Source organism: Emys orbicularis, chromosome 25, assembly GCF_028017835.1.
Source record: "Emys orbicularis isolate rEmyOrb1 chromosome 25, rEmyOrb1.hap1, whole genome shotgun sequence".
Classification (NCBI taxonomy): Eukaryota; Metazoa; Chordata; order Testudines; family Emydidae; genus Emys; species Emys orbicularis.
In genome coordinates, this window is record NC_088707.1 from 13,676,745 (window position 1) to 13,691,515 (window position 14,771).

The window sequence follows — 14,771 nt, forward strand, 5'->3', positions numbered from 1 at the left end:
AGAGCCTGGCCAGTCCGCTCACCCCACTCCGCTGGCTAACGCCCAACCTGCCCTTGGTGAACTTGAATTCCGCTGCAGCGTCTGCTCTCCTTTGCACTCGGCAGGTCGCGCTAAGGCGGAGACGCAGCCTGGTGCTTTGCAGGGGAGGTTTCCCAGCCCCAGATGGGACACAAGGCCGGTTGCTTCAGAAATCACCCACCCCAGCAGGTTAGTGGGGCAGAGCGCGGGAGGAGAAGTCCAGAAGCATCAGCTGGACACCAGGGTCAGGAATGCGCCTCGAGGAGGAGGCAGCCCTGTAAGTGAATCCGTACAAGCATCCCCCTTCCACTGTCAGCGCCTTGCACCCCGGGCTGCAAGTGCTCCCCGGGCCCCCGGGCGGGGCGGAGGAGAGGCATTCCCAGCTGGGGCTTTGCTGGGGAGCCAGAGGGCCCAGGGCCCGTGCGCTGGGATGGGTGGATGGCAAAGGCTCTTCCAAGTTCACAAAGCTGCCGCTCTTCAGAGAGGGGCCAAAAGCTGCTTCGTGGCTCAGCTGCAAAAAATGCCCCAGGGAAGAGACTGTTGGGGTAGCTGAGTTCGGCTCCGGGCCTGGGCCATGTCCTTGGTGCCGCGCCCCTCCTCGAGCATGTCCTGGGGACGGGGGATGGGGGGGAGGCACTCTGCCACTGCCCACGCTGTACCCATCCTGGGCTGTCCCAGAGCTCGGCTCGCAGGCCCCTGCGGCTGCCTGGCACCTCCCACCAGCAGCCGAACCCCTAATGTAGCCATTACAATGTGGGGCGGGTTGGAGAGAGTAAACGTGAGCCCCCGGGCAGGGCTCATGCATAATGAATGGGAGAATCACTCAGGCACTGGAGGAGGAAGCACATTTGCTGTAACGCTCCCCGGTTAACTCCCTGGCCTTGCCGTGTGGGCGGATGCTGCGGCGGGGCCGTGCTGAAACCCCCCCAGCCTGCATTGCATGGGAGATGGGATGGGCTCCAGCCCTGCGCAGAGACCCGCAGCCTGGATCCCACCCCTGCACCAAGACAGAGCCCGCCATGGGTCGCCCCGGCTGGAGCACACGGTGCCTAGGCAGGGGCGGCGAGTTGTATGGGCCCGTGGTGCCCGAGCTCCAGCAAATTCAGAGCCCGGGGTGTGTGTATGTGGAGGGGGGACTTGGACCTGTTCTGGGCACCACCAAAAATTACACAAACCAGCCGCCCCTGTCTAGGGGCCCCAGCCACGCTCTGGGCCCTGGCCTGCAGCACTTACCACACCCAGACTTTGCCTACTCTCGGGGGCTGACTGATCCGCTGAAGGGGGAACAGACCTGACAGGCAGGGATGAGCCCTGGGAGAGCCCCTGGGACTGTGGCAATCCACTGATGCCCGGCTGCTGGGCCCTGGCCAGTCATGGGCGGTTACTGCTTGGCCATACTCAGTCCATACAGACTCTGGGCCCAGGAGGCTGTGGCCTGTCTGGAGCATGTGACGGAGCGATCCAGTGAGCCCAGCTCTGAATTCAGGCATCCAAACTCCAGAACCCAACCAGGCCTCCCCCAGCCCCATGGGTTCATCCCACACCACCCATGGCGCGCCCAGAGGTTCCCCCTGCCCGCTGCACCAGCCTGCTCAAAACAGAGCCAGCCAGCCCTTGGCTCTGGGTCTCGCCCAGGAATCTGTGGGGCTCCCAGGGCAGAGAGATTATGGGAGTAGGCTCCAAAATGGCTTTTCGGTCTCCCAGCACAGGAGTCTCGTTGTCCCCTACCGGCTGATTCACAGAAGAATAACAACCTATTTTTGTGAGCAGCTAATGGAGCTGTTCCTTTAGTGTGAGGGGTAGAGTCTGTGGTGCAGGGTTGGAGGTCCCAGGTTCAAACCCTGCTGGTGACCCCCGTTAGAGCCGCTTCCCTGGCATTTAGAAAGCAAAGCAGGTTCTTTCCCTCTGCCCCTCCCCGTGGGTAGCAGAGCTGCAGAACCCCATTGCTGAGGCGCCAGGCAAAGTGCTCTGGAAGCAGCCACAGGCTGAAAAAGGCCAGGCGTGGCCATGCCCGCTGGGGCTGCTTCTCTCTGCTTCAGCGAGGAGCCCTGCTCCCCCGCCCCGGGGCTCTGATGGCAGCGGGCCTTGGCGCATGAGGGTATCAGCCAGCCAGCACCTCCCACTGGCTGCAGGCCTCTGGGGAAGGCTCCCGGATTCCAGGTGCCACTAAGTCACCAGGCAGGCCTGGGCCTGGGCCTAGAGCCCCCCTAGCTGCTTGCTGCCTACAATCTGCTCCGTGGCTGCTGCTCTCCCGCGGTGCTGGATCCGGCGCCACCGATGTCCGTGTGTGACGAAGTGGGAATGTTCGTAATGATTTCTCTGAATACTGTAGGGGTGCCTCAGTTTCCCCAATGCATTTCTTAGGTATCTAGGTGGGGGGATCAGGGTGTGTGATTGTTGCAGAGCCCAAGAAGGCCCCTGTGATACTGTCTGCACAGAGAATGGCCGACACTCTGTCTCCTGGCAACTAGTGGCCTGGGCCCCTCCTCTGCAAAGATGCTAACGGAAGGTGTTGGAGAACAAAGAGATCAGGTGACCTCCTGGCCCGGGAAAGAGACAAAGGCCAGAGAGGAGGGGCTGGAGAGTTTCAGTTTGGAGCTAGCTGGGGACATGGAGTGAAGTGCAGATGTGGTTGTCTGGCTCACTGCCCCCCAAAATGGACCTGGCTGAGGGGTCCCGTTCGCTGTACCTACAAGCTCTGTTTTAGACCATGTTCCTGTCGTCTAATAAACCTCTGTTTTACTGGCTGCTAAGAGTCACGTCTGACTGCGAAGTGGGGGTGCAGGAACCTCTGGCTTCCCCAGGACCCCGCCTGGGCGGACTCGCTGTGGGAAGCACACGGAGGGGCATATGCTGAATGCTCCAAGGAGAGACCCATGAAGGTGAAGCCGTGTGAGCTGCTTGCCCTGAAGACAGTCGGCTCACAGAGAGGAGGCTCCCCAGAGTCCTGACTGGCTTTGTGGGGAGCAGTTCCAGAGCATCGCCTGGGGGCTCCGTGACAACTGGTGGCAGAAGTAGGATGTACTGCACCCCGTGAATGGCGCTTCTTGCAGTAAGTGACTGGGGAGCAGTAAAACGAAGGGGGGATAATGAGGTCCAGGCGTGCTGAAGGCTCTGAGAGGGACGGTTTCAGGGGGCGATTAACCTCTGGGAGTGTGTGACCAGCGAGAAGGACTGTTGGAGTAATGGGGTCCCCCTGAGGACTGTAGCGAGCAGTCTCAGGGGCGGAGGAGCCTGCCGCTCGACGCTGGGAGAGAGAAAGACTTTTGCAGTGACAGGGTTCCCCTGAGGATTGCAGCGAGCGGTCCCAGGGGCAGAGGAGTCAGCAGCTCGACCCTGGCAAAGAGGTGGTGACCACGAGAAGGGCTGGCACACTAGGGGTTCTTCCTGGAAACCATGGGGGAGCTGAGAGCACACGGGCCTCTGAGTCCAAAGCAACTTGGGAACAGCGGAGTGATGGCCTATCACCATCTCCTTAAGAAGGACATTGTAATCCTGTGCAAAAAGAGAGGGTTACGCATTGGGAAGTTCACCAAGGCCCAGTTAATCATGCAGCTGGAGGACGAGGACCGCTCTAAGGAGCAGATTCCTGACCCAGACGGGGCTACAAGAGGATCTGGGAGCAGCTGGAGTGGTAGCCAGGCATCCCCAAGAGTCTGGTCCCCAACCAGATGGGGGTCTTCACGATCGGGTTCCCCATCAGGGGATCGGAAACGGATGGGACTGGAGCTGAGTCCAAGAGAGCGAGAGGACCGTGAGAGAGAGCAAGAGCCCGAGGAAAAGCTGCAGGAAAAGCAACAGCAGCATGGACTGGCGATGGTGGAGCGGAGAGGCATAGGGGGCTTCCCAGGGGTGAGTGGGGATAGACCCCGGGCTGCCAGTTCTGCAGGGAGCCTCGACACTAAATTGCTGCCCCTGGTTAAGGAGGGGGGGAGGTGGACGCCCACCGCACGGCATTCGAGCAGGCTGACGATTTGAACCAGGGGGACCCTGCGGAAAAGCCCCGGTATCTAGCTCCCTTGCTGGGTCCCAAGGCCATAGACACTGTCAGCCAGATGGGTGGGGTGGTGGACAGGCTCCCGCTCCTGGCCCCGGCCTATATGTCTGCGTGGAGTCTCCTGGGTTCAGGCCCCTTGGGTCCCCAGTGGGAGCAGAAGGTGGGGGTCAATGGGGAGACATGATGGCAAGATCCTGGGACAGAGAGAACTGTTGTCAGGCCCCGGGTGGTGCAGCCGCAGATGCTGAGGGGCTGGGTGACCTGGGTGAAGGTCCCTGGGATGAAGGCCCTCGCCCTGCCTGTGGCCCAGATCCCTGTGCAGACAGTATCACAGGGGCCTTCTTGGGCTCTTCGACAATTATACACCCTGATCCCCCCACCTAGATACCTACGAAAGGCATAGGGGAAACTGAGGCAACCACACAGTATTCAGAGAAAACATTAAGAACAGTCCCACTTCGTCACACCGTGGAAAGACTCCCCGTGACCCCAGACCCCTGCTGGGAAGCTGCAGATCTGGAAGAGCCCTTCTTCTCTGCCGAGCAGGGCCTGGTGCGGGACCCTGCCGTGCGATGGCGCAGACACGTCCCCACGCTGCACAGCCGCAGACCTGCCCCAAGCTGGTTTCCAGGAGCCCAGACAACGCCCACCCCGCCCTGACTCACTCGGCTGGCTCCGGGGAGCCTTTCACTTCATGCGAGTGTTTTTACATCGCTTAGCGGCCCCCCTTTCCCGCCTGCTCACCCTGACCCCTTTCCTGCCCACCCTCAGCCCTGCTGGCACCAGCCCCGGCCCAGGTGCGGTTACACCACGCGGGCGCCTGACTCGCTGCTTTATATGCCCGCCAGGGCTGTTTGGCCCACAGCGCGGGAGCCAGCTGGGAATGGGACGGGGGCCCAGTGTTATTGGCAATATCCTGCACTCCTCCGCTCCCCCCCCCCCCCCCCCCACTCCCAGCTGCTCCCTGGAGTTTGCTGGTGTTAGTGAGTCAACCCTTGAAACCCCCTCGGGCGGTGCGACGGGTCACGCTCCCCATTAGCCGTCTGAGCAGACAGTGGTCACACAGCTCAGCAGTGTTAAGCCGGGCTGACCTGGCGGGTTTGGGATCGTGGGGTCGCTCGGGTGCTCGGGGCTGACCTGGTGGGTTTGGGATCGGGGGGTTGCTCGGGCGCTCGGAGCTGACCTGGCGGGTTTGGGATCGGGGGGTCGCTCGGGGCTGACCTGGTGGGTTTGGGATCGGGAGGTCGCTCGGGGCTGACCTGGTGGGTTTGGGATCGGGGGGTTGCTCGGGCGCTCGGGGCTGACCTGGCCAGTTTGGGATCGGGGGGTCGCTCGGGCGCTTGGGGCTGACCTGCCGGGTTTGGGATCGTGGGGTCACTCGGGCGCTCGGGGCTGACCTGCCGGGTTTGGGATTGTGGGGTCACTCAGGCGCTCGGGGCTGACCTGCCGGATTTGGGATCGTGGGGTGGCTCGGGCGCTCGGGGCTGACCTGGCGGGTTTGGGATCGTGGGGTCGCTCGGGCACTCGGGGCTGACCTGGCGGGTTTGGGATCGTGGGGTCGCTCGGGCACTCGGGGCAGACCTGGCAGGTTTGGGATCGTGGGGTCGCTCGGGGCTGACCTGGCGGGTTTGGGATCGTGGGGTCGCTCGGGGCTGACCTGGTGGGTTTGGGATCGTGGGGTCGCTCGGGGCTGACCTGGCCGGTTTGGAATCGTGGGGTCGCTCAGGGCTGACCTGGCGGGTTTGGAATCGTGGGGTCGCTCAGGGCTGACCTGGCGGGTTTGGGATCGTGGGGTCGCTCGGGCACTCGGGGCTGACCTGGCGGGTTTGGGATCGTGGGGTCGCTCGGGCACTCGGGGCTGACCTGGCGGGTTTGGGATCGTGGGGTCGCTCGGGCACTCGGGGCAGACCTGGCAGGTTTGGGATCGTGGGGTCGCTCGGGGCTGACCTGGTGGGTTTGGGATCGTGGGGTCGCTCAGGGCTGACCTGGCCGGTTTGGAATCGTGGGGTCGCTCGGGGCTGACCTGGCGGGTTTGGGATCGTGGGGTCGCTCGGGGCTGACCTGGTGGGTTTGGGATCGTGGGGTCGCTCGGGGCTGACCTGGCCGGTTTGGAATCGTGGGGTCGCTCAGGGCTGACCTGGCGGGTTTGGAATCGTGGGGTCGCTCAGGGCTGACCTGGCGGGTTTGGGATCGTGGGGTCGCTCGGGCACTCGGGGCTGACCTGGCGGGTTTGGGATCGTGGGGTCGCTCGGGCACTCGGGGCTGACCTGGCGGGTTTGGGATCGTGGGGTCGCTCGGGCACTCGGGGCAGACCTGGCAGGTTTGGGATCGTGGGGTCGCTCGGGGCTGACCTGGTGGGTTTGGGATCGTGGGGTCGCTCAGGGCTGACCTGGCCGGTTTGGAATCGTGGGGTCGCTCGGGCACTCGGGGCTGACCTGGCAGGTTTGGGATTGTGGGGTCGCTCGGGCGCTGGGGGCAGACCTGGCGGGTTTGGGATCGGGGGGTTGCTTGGGCGCTCGGGGCTGACCTGGCAGGTTTGGGATCGTGGGTTCGCTCGGGGCTGACCTGGCGGGTTTGGGATCGTGGGGTCGCTCGGGCGCTGGGGGCAGACCTGGCGGGTTTGGGATCGGGGGGTCGCTTGGGCGCTCGGGGCTGACCTGGCCCGTTTGGGATCGTGGGGTTGCTCGGCCGCTCGGGGCTGACCTGGTGGGTTTGGTGTTGTCGGGTTGCTCATACATTTCTATTTTGTTGGCACTTTTTTTTTAGACAAAGCAGTGACCTGTACAGGTCAAATTTGGGATCATCCCAATGTGACAAGACCAGGCACGTGCTACATACTTAGACTTCTGTAAGGCATTTGCTTGAGACCACATGGCATTTGATTAAAAATTTAGAATGCTATAAACTGAACATGGCACACGTTAAATACATTAAAAACTGGCTAACTGATCAGTCTCGAAATGTAACTGTAAATAGGGAATTGTCTCCAAACAGGTCGGCTTCCAGTGGGGTCCTGCAGGGACTGGTTCTGGGCCCTACGCTCCTTTTTATTAATGACCTCAAGAAAAGATAAAATCATCACTGATAACGTTTGCAGATGACACAGACAGTGGGGAGTGGTAACTAATGCAGAGGACAGGTCAGTGATACAGAGCGAGCTGGATCGCTTGGTAAGCTGGGACAAGCGAACGATATGCGTTTTCATACGGCTACATGTAAATATGTACCTGTACGAAGAAAGATGGCCGGCCGTACTGCCACAGTGGGGGACTCTGTCCTGGGAAGCAGCGACTCTGAACAAGATTTGGGTTCGGCGCTGGATAATCGGCTGAACACGAGCTCCCTGCCACATGCTGGCCGAGAGGGCTACTGCCATCCTGGGATGTATAAATGGGAATCTCAGGGAGGAGCAGGGAGGTTTCTTTTTACGTCTGTATTTGGCACTGGTGCAACCGCTGCTGGAATCCGGTGCCTAGTTCTGGTGCCCACAATTCAAGAAGGATGTTGAAAAATTGCCGCGGGTTCAGAGAAGAGCCGCGAGAATGATTAAGGATTGGAAAACCTGCCTCCTAGCGATAGACTCGAGGAGCTCAACCTATGTAGCTTAACAAAGAGAAGGGTCAGGGGAGACTTGGTCACAGTCTGTAAGTAGCCACAGGTGCTTCTCTCACAGCAGCAAGGTTGATTTGACTGTAACGAGAATGTCAAAGGCCATAGGTAATCTGCTCCTGGGAGAGGACGTGTGACCGTGAGTCAGGACTCCCGCGTTCAATTCCCAGCTCTGCTACTGAGTCACTATGTGACTTTGAGCAAGTACTTTGTCTCCGTGCCTCAGTTTCCCCATCTGCAAAGTGGGGAGAATACTGAGCTACTCCACAGGAGGGGTCACTGTTGCACTCCCCCCACCTCTGTCCTTGAGCCTGGGCATGAGGCACGGTGGGCATGAAGGCCCTAGAAATGCCACAGAGCGAGAGCCACCCTGTGGCTCCCGGTCCTGGCAGCAGGGCCCTGGGGGGTCAGGGAGAATGTTTGTTCATGGGGAGGAGGCTGGGGATGGAAGGGGCTGGCTGGCTTCTTTGGGTCTGGTGTTCAGAGCTTTGTCTTGTCAGTGTCCATTAGAAGTCGAGAGCCGTGTGCTTCTGGAGGGGGAGACTGAAGGGGTGGTGGCCCTTGGCCTGTGTCCCAGGTCCCAGAGTGCCGTGCACAGGCGCCGTTCACCTGGGCGGAGGGCACTCCAGTGCGGCTCACCCAGCTCCTGGGGGAGAGCTGCTTCCACCTTGGGCCCCTTCAAACAAGTACTAGGAGGAATCAGGTCCCAAGAGCTGGAAGAGGTCGGCCAGAGTTCCTAGGGGATTTCCTTGGGTGGGAGAGGCACGAACTGTACCAGGGATCACACCAGTTAGCTGCTGGGGAGGAGAACGAGCAGAGAAATGGAACAGCGCCTCATTCACTCATTCATTCAGCAGCAACCAGCCCTTCACTCACTGGGCGATAGGGGGACCAGACAGCAAGTGTGAAAAATCAGGACAGGGGTGGGGGGTAATAGGAGCCTATATAAGAAAAAGACCCCAAAATCGGAACTGTCCCTATAAAATTGGGACATCTGGTCACCCTGCTGGGCGAGCCTCTGCCAGCCGGCTGCATACTAACCCCCCGATCCTTGGCCCCCTGCCTCCCCCAAGCTGCAGGCAGATCATATGCTTGGCTCCCCCTCCTGCCCCCGCCCTGAGATAGCCCCATTGCTGTCACTCAGCACATGGAGGGTTTCGGTTACCGAATCATCCAGAGATGGAATTGGACTCTCCGGTTCCTCTCATTAATTGGCTGCTGACCTGGAATCTCTGCCTCTGACAGCGAAACACCTGACCCTGCGTCCCTAAATCCAGTGCACAGCCCTGCCTCCTGCTTGCTTGGTGCGGCTAGCGCAGCTCTTCGCTGCTCTCACAGGGCCTGGACACTGCCAGGGGGCCAGAGGAATCGCAGCTCCAGCCAGATCAGCGGCTCCCACAGGCCAGCACCAGACGCTGCCGAGTTCTGTATCAGGGCAACCTCCCACGGGCTCAGCGAGTGACCCAGGCAGGGCTTGGCTCAGGGGCCAAACTGCAAAATAAAAATAAAATAACTTCTATAAAATGTTTCGTTTGAACTGAAACTCTGGGTTTTCGGTTTTTCTCACGGACACAAACAAAACATTAAAACAAATTCATTTCAGGTCAATTGAAACATTTTGTTCGACCTGAAAATAATTTGTGGGTTTTTTTTGTTTTTGTTTTTCATTTGGGGTCATTTTCAGGTGTTTTATAAAACACGCTTTTAAAAAAAAATAGCTAAATTTCAAAATGAAACACAATTTCAAAGCAAACCCCCAAATGAACTTTTGGGATTTTTTCCCCATTTTATTTTTTTGGGCCGAAACGATTTGCTGAATTTGACCTGAATTCCGCCGGTATTTGATGCCCAGCCCTGCCAGATGATGTTTTGGGTGAAAATTTGCTGAAAACATTTTGCTGGGCTCTCCTCAGCACCCCCACCCCAGCGTGCTGGGCTCCTTGGAAAACCTGGCCCCCAGGTTTGGGCTGAAGTCAGGGAACCCGGGGGAGGCTTTCCAGTCTTCAGCAGGCGCTGGCTCAGGTCCTACCATGCCTCTGAGGGAAATAAGACCAGGCTGTCACTGGTCGGTTTCTGCCAGGACCATGAGATACGCCAGTACAGCCAACCCAGTCCGTGGGCAGGTGCCATATTTACCACTCATATCTGTGGCTGGTCCTTTCCTGGAGCTGTTGGCCTCACTGAGATCTTGGAGCTGGGAGTTCCACAGACCAACTATTTCCTTCTAGGGGAAATAACTGGTTTGATCTTGGTGTTGTTGCCACGTCTTTATGCTCCCCCCGCCCATAGCTACAGACGAGTCGGCACAATTGTCGTGCTCTGCGTGTGTGTTGCAGGTCAGGACTCGGGTGTATTAACAGACTAGTGCGTGGCCCAAGGCAATGCTAGAATAACTAGAAAGGGAGGTGGACGCTATTGTGGGGGAACAAGGGTTTTGCTACTCAGACATTATAGAATGGGGATAAATAGTGTTGGGAACAATTTATTTACCCTCTGGAAGCTGCATGTGTCAGGTGTTGTGAGCAGCAGCAATTCTTCTTCGAGTGATTGCTCATGCACCGGTACACGTGAGCACGCACACCTATAGTGGAATACACCTGGGCAACACATCTCGAAGAACGCCAGTTACGGAACAGGTAACTGTCTTTTCTGCTGACAACTCTCTTCCCCCATCAAGAGACTTTGATACTTTTTTCCAATAGCCGCGAGAGCCAGGTCCCTTAACCAGTCACGTGTCCTGCAGTTCCTCAGGTAATCTGTCACCCATCAAAGCGTGCGAATGGTCTCTCCCCTGCAGCACTTGGCGGAGGAATACTCACACCCATCACACAGAGTTTATGCAGGTCGTGGGGCAAGTTTTGTATTTATTCGGAAAAGTTAGCAGCTGCAGCAAACGGTGTCTTGGCCCTCTGCTCTTCTTCCTAGCAGTGTTTTACCTCGGTCTCCACACGGTCTCGATCGCCTCCCTAGTGCTCTGCAAGTGGCTTTAATTCTCATGCTTTGGGCTAAGGCAACTGACACCAACAAGAACAGATTTATTTTCAGGAAATCTTTGAAGTGCTCCAGTTATCGGCTGAAGCTTGGCAAAACGGTGTTTCCTGAGGTCTCCTTTCTTCTCCGAGTGGCGTCCCGCATGCACCTCTCAAGCCCTTGCTCGGAGAGCTCTAGCTAGCAACATCTGTTCAGCCTGCGCACGCTCCCTATCCGCCTCTGGCAGACACCGCGGCTCAAGGGGGCGTGCGGGCGAGAGCTCCTTCTCTACTGCCTCGCATGGCCTCCTAGCGCATCCCCGGCCCCTCTTTATTCTCAGCGAGGGAGTTGATCATTGGTAGGGTTCGTAGAGTTACTTAGGTGTAGGTGAGAGGATTGTTTTCCTGCTCGCTTCCCTCTGGGAGACTTGTCTTCTCCTGGCAGCGCTTGCCTGTTGGCTCTCTTGCGGGGAGGCTATCCCGGAAAGCAACAGGCACTCCAAGTGTGGCCACTGCCTGTGGGAGTGCCATGTCTCCCAGAAGTGTTCTGTCTCAGACTGTTGGCCATGCAGCCCCCCTCTGAGCCAAGACAGGAGACCCCTCTTCCCGTTCAACTGTCCCCAGACAGACCCAGTGCCCAGCAATCTTGGGGCAGAGAGGTCTTTGGAGCCAGCTGGGAAAGAGGAGCACGGACTCTCACTCCAAAGACACTAGGTCACCACCAGGCCTTGGTCTCCGAGGGGACGGCTGAGGCCAAGGACTCTTCCTCCAGTGCCAGCAGGCCTGTGAAGCCCTGGATATCCAAGGACCGGGGTCCTTTCCGGTAACACAGGAATTCTGATACTTGAGGGGCCTCTTGGTGTTGGATGAATCAGCGTCCCCGTTGCTGACGGGTACCAAGCATCCTGGCACAGGACTCTCCTCAGTGACTGCTCCCCCATGGGAGGATGTGGAGGGAGAGGACTCCCAGTCAGTCTCTTGGATCTCAGTGAAGAGTTCTCCTACGTACCCCTTTGGGAATCTGCCCTCGCGCAGGGAGAACCTTGCAGGTCCCCAAGGATGGTGGAACCAGATGCCTGCACTCACTCTTCCTCCAGGGTAAGTCTCCACTAGCACAGCTGCTGCCGACCTGACGCTGGACACCTGGGCCGCGGTGGCCCTGCCTGTGCTCCGCCCAGTGATGCCAGAATGGGGGGAGGCAGGGGGCCTGGCCCATCCACTTTTCACCATAGCCCCTGCCCTGCCTCTTCTCTGCCTCCTCCCCTGAGCGCACTGCATCCCCGCTCCTCCCCGTCCCTCCTGGAAAGTCCTAAGCACCGCCAAACAGCTGTTAGGCGCGGGGGGTGGGAATTGCTGGGAGGGAGGGGGAGGAGCAGGGATGCAGCGTGCTTGGGGGGGGAGAAGGAGGCGAGGAGGGGGGAGCTTGGCTGCTGGTGGGTGCGGAGCACCCGCAAATTTCTCTCCGTGGGTGCTCCAGCCCCGAGCACCCACGGAGTCGGCGCCTATGACTACGTATTATCTAGACCCTCCCTGACAGGTGTTTGTCTAACCTGCTCTTAAAAATCCCCAATGATGGAGATTCCACCACCTCCCTAGGCAATTTATTCCAGTGCTTAACCACCCTGACAGTTAGGAAGTTTTTTCTAATGTCCAACCTAAACCGCCCTTGCTGCAATTTAAGCCCATTGCTTTTGTCCTATCCTCAGAGGTTAAGCAAAATACTTTTTCTTCCTCCTCCTTGTAACAACATACTTGACAATTGTTATCATGTCCCCTCTTAGTCTTCTCTTTTCCAAACTGAACAAACCAATTTTTTCCAATCTTCCCTCAGAGGTCATGTTTTCTAGACCTTTAATCATTTTTGTCGCTCTTCTCTGGACTCTCTCCAATTTGTCCACATCCTTCCTGAAATGTGGCGCCCAGAACTGGACTCAATACTCCAGCTGAGGCCTAATCAGCGTGGAGTAGAGCGGAAGAATTACTTCTTGTGTCTTACTTACAACACTCCTGCTAATACAGTGGTTCTCAAACCCCTTTCACATAGCAAGCCTCTGAGTGCGACCCCCCTTATAAATTAAAAACACTTCTTAATATATTTAACACCATTATAAATGCTGGCTGCAAAGTGGGGTTTGGGGTGGAGTCTGACAGCTCACAACCCCCCCATGTAATAACCTCACAACCCCCAGTTTGAGGACCCCTGTGCTAATACTTCCCAGAATGATGTTCTCTTTTTTTGCAACAGCGTTACACTGTTGACTCGTATTTAGCTTGTGGTCCACTGTGACCCCCAGATCCCTTTCCACAGTACTCCTTCCTAGGCAGTCATTGCCCTTTTTGTATGTGTGCAGGGCCCATCATGGTACCCTCGCTTGGTCTGGCTAGGTTCTGGGCTCCGCCTGCCCACACTGATCTGTCCATCATCCTGCTGCTGTCCCAGCCAGCTAGGCACCCAGTTCTCCCTCTTCCAGCTCCAGGCAGCAACTGACTGCTCTGCCTCTGCTGCTTCCTTTTATATGGCCCTTCTGGCTCCTGGTTGGTCACTCCAGTAGCTCCTCTGATTGGCTGCTCCCCTGCAGCCACTCTAAGCTGCCTGGAGGACTTCTCTTCTGCTCTTTTCTGGGGCAGGGTGAGTCAGGGCTGTGAGGCCTCCAGCCGGGGGCCTCCGGACCTACTCCACCTCGTCACAGACTGTGTAAACTCTTCCCTCACTTTATATACTGCACTCCGTGTTGGGACCTTAACCTGGTTCTCAACCACTTTATGAGACCTCCATTCAAACCAGTGGTGACCTGCTCCCTACTCTTTATCTATGAAGACGACCTTCTTAGTTGCCATAACTTAAGGGTTGGGGAGATTGGAGTCTTGATGGCAGATCCCCCCCTTTACGATGCTCTTCAACAATAAGGTCTCTTTACGTCCACATCCTAAATTCCCATCAAAGGTTACACAGGAGGACAATAAAGTCAAATACTTGTGCACCTACTGCCCTGTCACCTCTGCGAGTGTCACAAGAAGGCTTGAAATTGTCATGTCATAGCATTACAAGCAGAAACTCGGCATGCCCATCAAGGGTCAGAGCTTCTTCAATGCCAAGACTTTCTTTTGGAGATGTACTGTCTTTTGAATGGCTGTGAATTTAGTGTGTGCAGCTGACCCAGACAGAAAAGTGTACAAAAATTTCTCCAGGACGGTGAAAAAAATTTAGTGCATGTTTGTTTCCTTTGCACACATCAACAAAAACTAAACTGTCCCTGTGCTGGAAGCAGTGAACATACTACTTCCTGCAAGAGAGCTTGCAGACCACGAAGATTTCCACTCATAACATTGGCATTATGAGATGTCTGGGCACTCCAGTTCTGTATCAGTACCGCACCGTGGCGATATGTTCTTTGTGCACTGAAGGAGAGGCTTTGCAGCAAGCGACTTGGCAGGATGGAAACCAACCTCCTTCACTGCTGGAGAACACTGGAAGTTGTCCCATTGGCTGCAGCGGATCATCCCAGTGGCTGGAAACAGGCAGATTCCAGTATCCTCCTTGCCCCACGTGCTCCTCCTGCGACCCCCTCAGAACTCAGCACCCATAGCCTGCTGTCTGGGCTGACTTGCTGGGTGCCCTGGGGCAAGCCTCTTCCCCTCTGTGCCAGTGGCCCATCTGTGCTGTGGGGCCTCACTGCTCTGCGGGGAGAGGGGAGGGAGTCGTGAGCTTCACTCCTTAGTGTTTATAAAGGGCTTTGGGGTCAGGCAGGAAGGGCTGGCGTAGCCTGGGACTCCGGAGAGCCAGGTTCAGGTCCCAGCTCTGCTACAGGCTCCCTGTGAAACATGGAGATGCTTTGGAAATTCCCATCCAGCTCTGTGCCTCAGTTTCCCCACCTGTACCATGGGGATAATGGGCCATCCATTTCCCCAGCCTTTGTCTGCCTTGTCTACTGAGAGCTCTTAGGGGCAGGGCTGTCCCTTGCTCTGTGTGGACACTGAATTGTGGGCATAAGGCTCCAGGGCCAACCCTCCACTGCAATGAATGTGGGCAGTTCACTCCTCTCCGAGCTGTGGTTTCAGGCTGTCTGCAGACTCAGGCACTATTGCTCAGCTCACATTTGGGCCTTTTCTTCACAACCGTAAGAAACAGAATTTGTTTCTAGGCACATGGGACTCACCAGACTGGACGAGTCCAGGGT

General features: G+C 57.5%; 1 protein-coding gene across 1 annotated transcript in view; it reads left to right on the plus strand.

The window, feature by feature from the left end:
* ADAM11 (ADAM metallopeptidase domain 11) overlaps window positions 1-14,771 on the plus strand; it is a 50,790-nt gene that overhangs the window by 411 nt on the left and 35,608 nt on the right. Inside the window, exon 2 of the mRNA XM_065422503.1 lies at window positions 105-295. Coding sequence (XP_065278575.1) covers window positions 105-295 — 191 coding nt within the window. The remainder of the gene's footprint in view (window positions 1-104; window positions 296-14,771) is intronic.